Source organism: Mixophyes fleayi, chromosome 1 (assembly GCF_038048845.1).
Source record: "Mixophyes fleayi isolate aMixFle1 chromosome 1, aMixFle1.hap1, whole genome shotgun sequence".
Taxonomy (NCBI): Eukaryota; Metazoa; Chordata; class Amphibia; order Anura; family Limnodynastidae; genus Mixophyes; species Mixophyes fleayi.
Genome location: NC_134402.1, coordinates 5,504,383 through 5,518,619, shown reverse-complemented (window position 1 = coordinate 5,518,619; position 14,237 = coordinate 5,504,383). Strand labels below are relative to the sequence as shown.

The window sequence follows — 14,237 nt, the reverse complement described above, 5'->3', positions numbered from 1 at the left end:
TGTGACTCCCCTTCCTTATCCCCCCAACACATCCCCCCATCACTGTTGAAATATCTTACTTTAATGTATGCACCCTCCCCTGTAATTGTGTCTGTCCTTCAATAAAACTCCAGGGCTCACCTTGTCCAATCAGATTCTAGAGGACTCAGCCTGTCCAATCAGATTCAGGAACACTCAGCTTGTCCAGTCAGTTTTAGGAATACTCAGTGTGTCCAATCAGATGTAGGAGAGCTCACCCTGTCCAATCAGATTGCTCAGGACTCAGCCTGTCCAATCAGATTCAGGAGGGCTCACCCTGTTCAATCAGATTGCTCAGGACTCAGCCTGTCCAATCAGATTTAGGAGGGCTCAGCCTGTCCAATCAGATTCAGGAGGGCTCAGCCTGTCCAATCAGATTCAGAAGGGCTCAGGTTCAGGAGGGATCACCCTGTCCAATCAGATTTCTCAGGGCTCAGCCTGTTCAACCAGATTCATGAGGACTCAGCTTGTCCAATCAGATTGATGAGGGCTCAGCCTGTCCAATGAGATTCAGAAGGGCTCAGGTTCAGAAGAGCTCACCCTGTCTAATCAGATTTAGGAGAGCTCAGCCTGTCCAGTGCTCTTGGTCTCTCACATAACTGAATTAATTTCAGTACAAGGTGGCAGCCGCAGCCAAGGGGTACTGACATTAAACACAAAGGAGTGAAGATTCCCTCGCTACTGCCGATGCCCCCACTCTGATAACATAAACCCCAACTCTCTTGGTTTCTGCTGGCCAAAAAGAGAAGGGAGTTTTATTAACATGGGGATGGTCTCAGATAACATGGGCGTGGCTATGTGAATCAGGGGAGTGGCTATGTGAATCAGGGGAGTGGCTATGGAAATTCAGGGAATTGGTGTTTGTGGGGGGGGGGGGGTGTTCCTGCTGATGAGAGGTTTGTGATTGGTTGAAGAGATTTGATTTTGGACCATTATACAAATTAGTCCCAGAGAGAGAGAAAAGAAACAGAAACAAAGAGAGCCAGGTACTAATTCCTTTCATTTGCTCCTTTGCAAAGGTTCCAATCCCAAACAGCCCTCCGACCATTATCAGCAGGGTCTGGGTAGATTGCTTTCAGCTCTGAACCTCACTGTGCCTAATATTCCTCCAATCTCCCCGTTTACTTCCAGCAAGCAAAGTGACTCAGTGGTATTGTTTAGCTGCCCTTAAACGCCTCACAACCTTCCCATGTATATCTGTAATAACAGCTCGTCTATTGTGCGGATAATTAGATGGAATGAATATTTATCAAAGATCTTCCACTTCAAAACCAAAGTCTCCATTATCCACGTCTCACTTCTGCTGACGGCTCCACAATGAGAAGGTAAAGTGCCGTAGTTCAGTTATTTGTTTAATCATTTCAATAATATAACCCAACACAAAAGATTATATAATGGAAAGAGAGAATTTCTAATCCCATTATTGAACTAAATTTTCCACAGTGTTGCAAATTATTTTTCCCATCTTAAGATATATATTCTGAATATGACTTGTGCCGATCCTATCCCGACAGCTGGTCACAGACAGCGGGTACCGGACCCTGAGGACGTGGAAGGAGTAGGGTACACTAACTAGTAATGGAGGGTTGTGTACACCATTGTGTGCATGCTGCAATAAATGACACGTTATACACCTTAGGGCGGAGCGGAGTACAGCAGCTCTACCTACACACTGTACAACAGTATTCATCCGCTTGACAAGGGCCAAATTATGTTGGCTAGATGACTGGGTCAGAGTATCTCCAAAACGTCAGGTCTTGTGGGGTGTTCCCGGTATGCTGTGGTCAGTACCTACCAAACGTGGTTCAAGGAAGTACAACCGGTGAACCAGCGAAAGGGTCATGGGCGCCTAAGGCTCATTGATGCGCGTGGGCAGTGAAGACGCCCGTCTGGTCCAATCCCACAGAAGAGCTACTGTAGCACAAATTGCTGAAGAAGTTACTGCTGGTTATGACAGAAAGGTGTCAGACCACACAGAGCATCGCAGCTTACTGCGTATGGGGCTCTGCAGCCACAGAGCGGTCAGAGAGCCAATGCTGACCCCTGCCCACTGCTGAAAGCACCAACAATAGGAACGTGAGCACCAGAAATGGACCATGGAGCGATGGAAGACGGTGGCCCGGTCTGATGAATCACGTTTTCTTTTATATCATGAGGACAGACAGGTTCTAGCTACGATCCAGCACAAACTGCTAGAGTCCCTGTACCAGCCCCTGGCTATAAGCTGTAATGTATGCAGTGTTGTGCAGACACTGTGGCCCCTGCTCCCCGTGGCTCCTGTCACACCTGCAGCTCAGTGGAGGTGGTATTACTGTTTAACCCATTGTAACCAGCCAGGTAGGTGGGCGCAGTGAGGAACAGATGCAGCTACGTTAGTGTCCTGTAAGTCTGACACAATATTACTGATTTACAATCTTTAGGGAACAGTTGTAAAAGTTGGACACAGTGCAGACACTGAGAGTGCAGAGTTCTGACAATAGAAACATTAACGGACATTTCCGAAAGTACAAAACTGAAGGTCGGTTCTGCAAATGACTTTTTACCTTTTTACGACATGGAGATGGCAGCTCAGACATCTGAGGGGTCCTGAGGGAGGGGCTGGGTGGTCAGGGGGATCATTACCACATGCAGCTTATAATCACACAGCTCCCCCCATACTGGGATCAGCTACAGGGTGGGATGTAGCGGCCTCAGGTAGAAGGTCCCGGACAGGGATCGGCAGCAGCACTAATTGTGTTTTGGGGAGGAGGGAGCAGAACAAGTATAATTCTCACACGGCGTTCCCCTGCGTCCCTCTATAACATGATCCATCCTCCCCACTAAGGCTTTCATACAATAGAAGTGAGATGGCAAATCTATGTCTGTCGATGTAACAGGACAGATCACCTCGCTGTTACAGGGAGCATTATTTACTGTAACTGTGCAAACACGAATGATGCTGAGAACCAAACAGCCTGATGACACAAAGCACTAAATTTAGTCATTTTCCTGGCCTGAAATGAATGTTTTTGCAGTTTCTCCGGTCTCCGTGGTAACCGCACATCACCTGACATCTGACAATCTTGAAGAATCGCGCAGAAGTTTGACCGCTGTCTGCAGTCAGGGATCTGTGATCACAGATAGGGAGATGTGGAGCTGGGGATACGGGGAGGAGGCGGTCACAAGGGTGCAGGTGACATCGCGGCAACTCTGCAGAATGTCACCTCAGACGTGTTACAGGGGGAGGTGAGAGGGATATGTATATGTATATATATATATATATATATATATATATAGAGAGAGAGAGAGGGGGGGGACTGAACGAGAGGAGGATATGAAGAGAGGCAGAGCTACAGAGAGGGGCAGGGGACAGTGAGAGAGAAGGAGTAAGGGGGAGAGAGGGGTATTGAGGGGGTTAGAGACGGAGAGGAGTTAGAGTGAGAGGGGAAGGGGACAGTAAGAGAGAGAGTGGTGCAGGGAGAGTGAGAGGAAAAGATGGTGTGAAGGTGGAGGGGTGATGGGAGTGAGACGAGGGCAGGGAGAGAGGGGGAGTAAGGGGGAGAGAGGGGTATTGAGGGGGTGAGAAGGGGACAGTGAGAGAGAGAGTGGTGCAGGGAGAGTGAGAGGAAAAGATGGTGTGAAGGTGGAGGGGTGATGGGAGTGAGACGAGGGCAGGGAGAGAGGGGGAGATGAGTGAGAATGAGGGGAGGGGGAATAGAGGGACACAAATAGATAGACAGTGGGGAAGGTGAGGGGAGTGAGATGGGGAGAAGAGAGGGCTGGGAAGAGAGAGAAGGAGGCAGACAGTGGTGGACCTAGCACTGGTGTGGCAGGTGCATTGCACTGGGCCCCATAGAGATAATGGGGCCCGTTACATGGCAGATGCAGAGGGTCGGGGGCCCCGGTTCCCTCCTCCTTGCACCAGGGCCCACAGCTAGCTAGCTCCGCCTCCAGAGACAGATAATGTAAAAGAGAGCGGGAGGACGGAAGAGACATGAGAGAGACAGATAAAGCCATCCCCTATTTCTGTGACTATACTGGGTCAATAAATAAATACATAACAAATGAACCTCCTGAAACAAGACCCCGGAGAACTGTGAGCTGCTAATCCTGATGCATTTGATGGTTAAATAAAAAGGCCACATGCACAGAGAATAACGTATCTACAGTCTACCTATGACGTGGGTATTAATGGGACCGCGGGTCCTGATGTTTCTCTGTGACTCACCAGCAGACACATAATCCACATAATCCACTTTTTTGTGACATTAAGATTGTAACAATCATTAAAACTATAAATTTATTTAAAAGTTTACACAGTACAGTTCACATAAATAAGACTATTAGTGTCTGAGGTCCCTTTGGTCACTATTATATATATATATATATATAGCTGTATTTTTCCCAACATTATAAATTCCTAAATTGGGTCCTGGTCAAGCCTACTCCAAAGGGATGTGTAACTGCTTTATGCTAGACCGTCCCCAATCACAATGGGCGTGTCCAATCACAATGGGTGTGTCCAATCACAATGGGTGTGTCCAATAACACAATGGGCGTGTCCAATCACAATGGGCGTGTCCAATCACAATGGGCGTGTCCATGCACAATGGGCGTGTCCATGCACCTTGGAGGCAGGGTCAGAAATTAGGAAATTTGCGTCCTGTTTTTTATTATCATTGTTATTATTATTATTATTATTATTATTATTATTATTATTTTAAATTTTAGTTTCACATCACAGGTAATATACAAAGCAGCATTACATATTGAGAGTGACATCCAAAATATTGGGAGACCCAATAAGCTTTGCAAATATTAACCTGATCACAAACTGCTTGGACACGGATGAATAAGTCAACGTACTTGAAACTAAAACTCGTGTTCCAGGTTGAGTTTGTTCCTACATATTGTACATGAATATACAGAGATGATATTTAATGTGACAGACTTACAAGGGATTCCTGCCTGATAATATTACAAAATGATATCTATTATATATCAGGTGAAATCCAATCTGATAATATCACCTTTTTGTGGCAGCTACTTTCATCAGTAGCGGCCGATTTTGATGAGAGAGTGGAGACGCGGTTTAGACACCTGATGAAGTTGCAGAGTGAAACGCGCGGGGTGACTCCCCGCATTGCTGTTTCTTCTCTGCTAAGTTTACAACACATAAGGACTTTGGTGGCAAGTTTCAGGTCACAGCTCCATGTTAATCTCTGAAGGATATATTTAAAATGTTCAGATAAGGTGTTAATAATTTTTTTAAAGGTATGGGTTTTTAATTTATATCTATTAAAGTGATTTATTTTTAATACTATATTATAAGATGGCATTTAGTGAGCAGCCTCATTGTGTATTATTTCTAGGTTATCCTGTAGGCGGGTGTTTGCAGAGGAGCAGAAGTTGGGCACAGTCCAAAGTGAAATGTTGGCAGTTCCTTGTATGGCGGAAGCGCAGTGTTGCGCCCAGTTTTGCGGCGTAATGAATTACAAGATTTCATTCGAGTGTAATTATTGAAATGAGATGAAGGGATTGGAACGGTACAACCTCTGGGCTGTTCCTTGCCGTGGGGGGGGGGGGGGCACACAGTCATTTTCACTACGCAAAAATACTCCGTGGTCTCCAAGTCTCCTCCTCCTACTGATAGAACCCATTTTGCACTTTTACGGAGATGTTGTGCTCATGTTACACTTTCAGGCACATTCTTAACGATGGGATTAAAAGTTTCATACGCACGAATGTCACAAGCAGCAATAACCGTCTGATGTCCCATCGCCCCAATCGCCAACTTAAGCCACAAATGAGGATAAACCGGTGAAAATCTGCAAAGTGTTATTTAATGGAGAGGACGGTTCTGCATCTCGTGACTTTGTCACCTCTTTACACACTTAGACACAGTGATAGAGACCTAAATGGAGAAAAGAGAAGAGAACAGATTTTACAATGTTTCACAAGTCATATATTTAGAATATAATAGCGAGGGGATGGCGGTGGATTCTCTGCGCTGTGGATGGAGGTAACGGACATGTTATCTGCAGACACAGACTCTGTGGAGATTCTCTGTGACGGAGCCTGAGGACGGCAGACAGTTAGTATTATCCCCAATTATTGTCAAGCAGGATTTAGGGTGTGATAGAGTCAGTTACTCAGACAGACAGCAATTGTCACCTCTGTGAGTATATAATATATATATTACCTGCACCATCTATTTATAGCAGCCACAGCTTCCTTATAGATGGTAAGCAGCGTTAACCTTTTCTCTGCCAGGGAGCTGTATTAACCCTATGTGTATGTTACAGGGTATACATACATATATGTATAGATGAAATATCAGTAAAATCACAGTTAAGGTTGTGTGTATTGGAATGTTATGGTTATCCTGAAGACTTAGTAGTGCAGAGCGGAGTCTATGGGGGAGCTGGGCACGTTTCATCCCCCCCACACACAGTTTATGTGCAGGACCTGGTGTTTTTGTGTTATGGGGTTACTCACAACGTGGGGTCCTCAAACAAGTTTTAGTGTGGAGCCCATTGCCCTAGAAGAGGGTGATCTAACTAACATTGGTAAACCCCTTTCACTAATTACAAGCAGCAAGTTCAAAGCATGAGCATCTACCTAAGCACTCTGGTGCAACGGTAATTAGGGAAACATGTGAGGACTCCAACCCGGGACAACCGTGCCACGTCTCTAGGCTCACAGGGTCCAGAGAAGCCCATGCCCATTACACAGCGGGCCCTTCACAGGGCTGGATACCATGATTTGGGGGGGGCAACCCACCTCTATTGGTGTGTACCCCAATCAATGTGGCCAACTCATTGCCAAGCTGGCAACAAACAAAAAAAATAATTGCAATCAGGCCCAGGGCGGTGGCTCTTCTGGTCCAGAGGTTGTCAGTCTTTTCATGAAGTCTTCTATCTTTCAAGTCTTTTATATTAAAGTCTTCAGTAATCAGGGACATTACTCACATGAATGGGACGATATTCACATGCTCAAGCTCAGAGGAGGGTCCATTGAGGTAACTCTACACTCGGAATCCATGAAGTTTGAGCCATCCTGGTGTTGATGATCGGGTTTTATCTTTGTTAACTCTTTCCCTTTTTTTTTACTACTATACCATTAGACAATTTCAGAGCAATTAAGAAACAAAATGAAGAATTGTTTTGGTGGTTTTTTTTGGAGACATTATTTTATTATTTTTTTAATTACATCTGATGAAGACAGAGGACCAGATATTTGATTTACTATGTGTACAAGAAGTGTAAATACAGTACTTGGCATTGCTGCCTTACAGCACTGGGGTCATGGGTTCAATTCCAACCAAGGCTCTATCTGTGTGGGGTTTGTATGTGTGGAAATATTCTAATTAAGGCATTTTATAATAGAGGTTACCCGGTTTGGCATCCCCTGTCTGCCAGTAATAGTGTATTGTTGTTGTATTATGGATCATTGGTAATGTATTTTGTAATCTGATGTTGGTGTCGTACAATATGGTGTTTTATTTGTTCTTAAGTCACCAGGCGGGATCTTTAGAGACTGCTAAGTTCTCCAAGATGTCTCCTAAGAGAGCTATATTCACGTGGGGTTACCGGGTCACCCAGTCACCTGGAGGCACCATGAGATGGCTGTTAGCGGTCGGCCAGGTTAGGTCTGAAGTGCTGGTCAGCTGTTGAACCACTTTTGGCCAAAAAGGCACTCATTGGTTAACTGAGGGTTGGGACAGAGATTTAACTAAGTTATTCTTTATTGCCTGAAGAATGGGTGACCTTTGTTCTCCATTAAATTTAGTTAGACTTCCCAGAGCCTCTTACTGCAGGGTACCTGAGAACCAGGGGGAGGATCTGTGGCCACCCTCCTGGATGCAGCTACCCAATCCTTTGGGGTAGTGTAATCTAAATCACTGAGGCCATACCACTGTGGGAACTGAACCAAGTTTAAAAGATTGAGCGCAGAAACCCACTGTGTGTTCCTTCTGCAGTCTGTAGACTCTGGTTGAACTGGTACAGGATTGTGCCTATCATTGGATTGTCAAAGCCTCCACAGACTTTGCTACGCTGTTTACCTGCAAAAAAAAGCGGGAGGACATTGGGCATGGTCGCTGGATTCCAAACGTTCTTAGTTTGGGGCACCCTTAGGGTCTCCATAATTTTTTAAAGGTACCCCTAAGCCAAAATATTTACCAAGTAGTCCTCAGCCTTGCTTACCACTGGCCCTGGCCGTGGCACCCTTGTGAGATCGACGTGGCACCGCAGAGAGCCACGGCGCACAGTTTGGGAACCACTGGTTTAGTGTATTCATTCCTGTGTGATTTGGATATCTATCTACTTTTATATGCTTTTATACACAGTAAATATTAATTATTGAAATTAATTACTAAAGGTTATTGGTGGTGATACCATTATAATAGCTGAAGACCAGAGAGAAAAGCATCATAGAGTTGAGTTCAATCTAAGTCCCCCGATTGTAAAGTCCTGCTTTATTCAAGAAAACATAATATTGTGTACGTTTTTGCAACAAAAATTCAACAGTTCTGGAGCTGGGGCTTGTGAATTATGTCATATGATAGTTGATCTCCAGAACTCCCAAAAGGTTCCAACACATTAACCACAAGTTAAGGCCAGTACTACAATGAACCAAACTGGAGGAATCTCCAAGTTCTTCAAATATGGCCATTTGGCCATTGTAACACACTGGAAGGTTTGCCCAAAACTAAAACGCTGTCCCCAGTGCCTCGTACTTCATAACTTCTTCAGTAGATAGATATAATATCATCTGGCCTACAAAAACACCTGCAGCAGACAGTGGTGGAAGAATTCATAAACATTGGACAATTTTGCTGCCGTGAGATGCAAACCCCCTTTAGAGATCTCACCTTAACCCTGCACACCAATATTTTCTGATGCTAAGATGACCATAGAACTCCAAGACCATACATGCTCCAGGACAACAAAGGATGAGTAGAATAAGGATGTAAATGAGAAATATCAGTGCTATACACCAATCTAACACAAGTTATGGAGGGAGTGATGAATAATGACTAGGTGCTGGAAGCACACGTGGAGGCCATAACGTAATTACTGATGATTATCAGTGATGTGGAGGATGTTGCGGGAAAAGGACGCTGTGCAAAATCATGGCTAAATGAAGCAAAATGCCAGAGCCCTTAGGGCCAGACAAAATCTCATTTATGTCCTCAAGAAAAGTAAGTGACTCCCTATTCATACATCCCACAGAATATGCGTAAGTATTTAAGATAAATTATTTGGAACTCTGAATCAAGTTACCGTTGAGGACATCACTCTACATTTGGCCCAGATGCTGGGCCTCATAGAAGAATGTCTCCTTATTGGAAGAAGAGATAGAGGAGACTGTTAGATTTGCTTCTGTTTTATCCTCTAGCTTCCTTGAATTGATGATGTCCTGGCAAAAGGTAAATTGATGTCTCCAGAAGCCTTGGGGTAAAAGCGACTTTGGAAATCATGAATCAATGTTGTTGGTGGCTGGTTTAAGAAAGTTTTCATTGATTTCATATTGACCTGTTCAGAATAAAGATTCACATCAGTCTCCCACAGATTCTTCATTACGTCTACCCATTCCTAATGAACCCTGGTCCTTCATGTGTACAGATTTTATCACCGACAGGAGCCGCAGTCCTCTGGGTTTTAGTTGACAACTTTTCTGAAACGACTCATATTAATCCTCTTTATGGCTGACCACTTTATCAAGGAAATATTTCATTTACATGGTTGTGCTCATTAAATTTTATCACCTACCAAGTCTACTAGATTTACTCAATGATTCATTGGATCTTGAAACATAATTAAGAAAGTAAATGCTGTTTCTTTTCAAATGAAATTAACCCCTTATTTGCCGAAACCGAGTCTTTCACGTCTTCTTTTCTAAAACCCCTTGTCATTAATGACTTCCCTTTTGGTAGAAACTCTCCCAAATTGTTGGAAGTGGCTAAGAAACAAATATCAGGGTTGTGACACAACACCAGGTAGGATTGACAGAGCCAGAGAGGGGTTGAGCGGAGTTTAAGTTGCTACTTGTATTCACCAGAGCCCGCTACAAGGTGGGATGGACTTGGCTGCTTGCAGTAACCAGACTGAAGTTCACCAAACTGGCTCTTAGCGTGGTGGGCGAAGCACTATAGGTTAGTACCTTAGAAGGCAGAATGGTCAGACTGGTTAAGGTCAGGAGGATGCAGGTAAAACAATACAGAATAAGCAAGCAGAGGAATCAGAAGAGCAAAGTTGATACTCTGGCAGGGAATGACAGGCAGAGCAGGTTTATATACTGTCTGGAAGTTCAACTCCCTGATGTCACCAATCACCTGATTACATCTCAGTGAACTTGCGTCAGCTGTGCAGCAAAAGATAGATACCGAGTCCTGCAGGATTCCTGACAACAAGAAATTGATGTCGGTCACATTCTGCACTCCAAAATTACCCTCAGTGAACTCTTCTATTAGTGGACTGGGAGGGCTATTGCCCAGAACGGAGAATCCCAAACTTTCTCAGTTTATGGCACCCTTAGGGTCTCCATAAATTTTTCACTGCACCCCTAAGCCAAAATAATTGCCAAGTAGTCTTCCGCCTTGCTTACCACCGTCCCTGGCTGCGGCACCCCTGTGCGATCGCCAAGGCACCCCACAAAGTCGCTGCGCACAGTTTGGGAACCACTGGCCCAGAAGAACATTCCTGGGCGACATGTCTTATAATATTGCTCTTTTTCTCATACTAAACACCTACATGACCCTTGGCTTAATTATTTGTTTATGATCCTGTTCTGCCTGCCCCTGATCTGGGATATGTATTCTGATTATATACCTGAGCTTCCAGTCCCGACCTTGACCTGTACCTACTATTGTCCTGTCTGTCATCAGAGAAACTGTTGCGGGGATCTCTGTTGATAGGATTCCCATTAGACCCTTTGCCACAGACCAGCAACAATGGCACAGTGGGTCCACATCTGAGATGGTTTGTGACACATACGGGATCATTACATCTGATAAGAGCAGGAAGCAATTCTGAAACCAACAACTAAACTACCAGATCCTCTTATCTCTCTGCAATAGATAAACAGTAGTTCAATAACAGGGATGATCACGTTTTTGGCTGGAACCCCTGAATTCTCCATAGATGGTTTGTGATCGGCTCCTGTTTATATATTCGTTGCGTCTCAGCGGCTTCTATCATCTGTATTTATAACAGCTCTGATTCATACATCATTCAGCATCCAGGAGCTCTGCAGCAGTGAGACTGACTCTGCCAGTATGTCCCATCTGGTAGGGCGGCTGCAGGGTGTCCTGGTGTCCCCAGGATGTGGAGCAGTCACTACCGTGTGCCCACATTTTGCACTGGATTTTCGGATCATTAATATATTACACTTTTTGGATTTCTTTTACTTCCTTTTGGTGAATTTATTTACTGTTCTTCGATTAGAATAGAAACTAGCTAAGCGATTCATGAGATGAGGACACTAATTTTCTGAGGTGTCTTCAAAGTCCAGCAGGTAGCAGCAAGTGAGCTGGGGCAGGACCAAAGCCAGTAATGTTACATATCCAGCCTGGTAAGTTAGGTACAAATCTATGAAATGGATGATTGGCATTTGTCATGATTTACTCTTTTGAGTGACATTGGTCAATAACCCCGGCTTGGCTGTGCATTAGATCAGCCCTCTGTCTGATAGTAAGCAGACACGGCTAAAAAGCACGGACGAAAACTACCAAGAAAACACAATAAATGAGTTGGACAAAATTTAATAAATTACTCTTAAAATAGAGCACAGGACAGAGACTTCTGCCCATGTACATAGGCGTACACATCCTGAGATGCGCCCATCTCCGCATCAGCAGCGTATGCGCCTGGTTTACAGAAAGTCATAATCATCAACTATAGTAGGTGCTAAAGACGCACCTCTTATCGAGCGTACAGGCGTGTTTAGCAGGTTTGCATGAGTATTTAATGTAGTTGGCCAACATTAGAGCCTTCCCTCCCCCGTCTCATGTCTCTAGGTACTGGCGGACATCAGTAAGTGCCTTTGGGATCTATTTACCAAGCATTTTTCCTGTGGTAAACCCCCGAAAACAACAGTTTTATCTCAGATATCTGCTGCTTTGCATTTCCTATTGGTTTTCTGAGCACTCCCCATAACAGTGTATGGGAAGTGCTCAGAACCGCTATGTATGAAAGTTCAACTAGAGAAACTTTTCTCTTTTTTTACATGTTAATGTACGCCATGGTGCCATCTGAAGCTGGAGCCATCTGAAGCTGGCGTACATTAACATATCTGAAAACTTTCGCGCTGTCCAGCTCTACTCTGAAGAGCAGAGCTGGACAGCGCATGTGTGGAGGGATCATGTGATCCCTTCCTGTCAATCATCCTGCAGTTTGCCGGCCAGGATGTTACTGCACATGCACCAACTATTCAGTCGGTACATGCGCACTAACAAAAAAAGAAAAAAAAAGAGAAGGTCACCGCAGCCTTGAAAAATGAGAAAAGACTGCGATGATCAGGTCACTTCTCAGGGACAGCAGGCTATCGGCACTGCTGTCCCTGAGAAGTTTTTTAATACATAGCTATTACTTTTCAATCCTTATCAAGGAGATAAGGATTGAAAAGTATCAAGTAAAAAAAATGAAGGGTCATAAATAGACCCCTCAGTGTGCTCCCCACTCTGCATCACCCCAGTGTATTTAATAAAAGGTAGTAAGTTGTAGAATGATCCTTCTCCCCAATAATTAGCATCAGTCTCAGTAAAAGCAGAAGAATAACATAGACGTTATCTGCAGTGTCTCCTCCTACGCCCCTTCCCCAGCTCCTACCATCTGCACGAGACACACAAGGCAGGGAACACGGCTCACAGCATGAGGCTGGGTGCCAGGGCGGGAGGCAGGATACACACAGGGAAATCTCTCTCTATATATGGAGATGTAAAGTGTCACTTCACTCCTCCCTCTCAGCGCATCTGAGAAAGGACTGAGTTCCGGAGTTCCCAGGTAATAAATGTCAGAATTCAGTTCCAGAGTTCCCAGGTGATAAATGTCAGGATTCAGTTCCGGAGTTCCCAGGTGATAAATGTCAGGATTCAGTTCCGGAGTTCCCAGGTAATAAATGTCAGAATTCAGTTCCAGAGTTCCCAGGTGATAAATGTCAGGATTCAGTTCCAGAGTTCTCATGTGATAAATGTCAGAATTCAGTTCCAGAGTTCCCATGTGATAAATGTCAGAATTCAGTTCCAGAGTTCTCATGTGATAAATGTCAGAATTCAGTTCCAGAGTTCCCATGTGATAAATGTCAGAATTCAGTTCCGGAGTTCCCAGGTAATAAATGTCAGGATTCAGTTTCTGAGTTCCCAGGTAATAAATGTCAGGATTCAGTTCTGGAGGTCCCAGGTAAAAACTGTCAGGATTCAGTTTCGGAGTTCCCAGGTGATAAATGTAAGGATTCAGTTCCGGAGTTCCCAGTTAATTATTGTCAGGATTCAGTTCCAGAGTTCCCAAGTTATAAATGTCAGGATTTAGTTCTGGAGTTCCCAGGTAATAAATGTCAGGATTCAGTTCCGTAGTTCCTAAGTAATAAATGTCAGGATTCAGTTTCTGAGTTCCCAGGTGATAAATGTCAGGATTCAGTGCCGGAGTTCCCAGGTGATTAATGTCAGGATTCAGTTCCAGAGTTCCCAGGTAATAAATGTCAGGATTCAGTTCCGGAGTTCCCAGGTGATAAATGTCAGGATTCAATTCCGGAGTTCCCAGGTGATTAATGTCAGGATTCAGTTCCGGAGTTCCCAGGTGATTAATGTCAGGATTCAGTTCCGGAGTTCCCAGGTGATTAATGTCAGGATTCAGTTCCAGAGTTCCCAGGTAATAAATGTCAGGATTCAGTTCCGGAGTTCCCAGCCAATAAATGTCAGGATTCAATTCCGGAGTTCCCAGGTGATTAATGTCAGGATTCAGTTCCGGAGTTCCCAGGTGTTTAATGTCAGGATTCAGTTCCGGAGTTCCCAGATGGTTAATGTCAGGATTCAGTTCCGGAGTTCCCAAGTAATAAATGTCAGGATTCAGTTCCGGAGTTCCCAGGTGATAAATGTCAGGATTCAGTTCCAGAGTTCTCATGTGATAAATGTCAGAATTCAGTTCCAGAGTTCCCATGTGATAAATGTCAGAATTCAGTTCCGGAGTTCCCAGGTAATAAATGTCAGGATTCAGTTTCTGAGTTCCCAGGTAATAAAT

At 44.4% G+C, this 14,237-nt stretch overlaps 1 protein-coding gene across 1 annotated transcript in view; it reads right to left on the bottom strand.

Annotated features, from left to right (window-relative positions):
- The window catches only part of LOC142110902 (uncharacterized), a 36,103-nt gene extending 22,811 nt beyond the window's left edge, over positions 1–13,292 (bottom strand). The window contains exon 1 of the mRNA XM_075193785.1: positions 12,951–13,292. Within this exon, the coding sequence (XP_075049886.1) occupies positions 12,951–13,292 (342 nt within the window). The remainder of the gene's footprint in view (positions 1–12,950) is intronic.
- Positions 13,293–14,237: the final 945 nt, after the last annotated feature.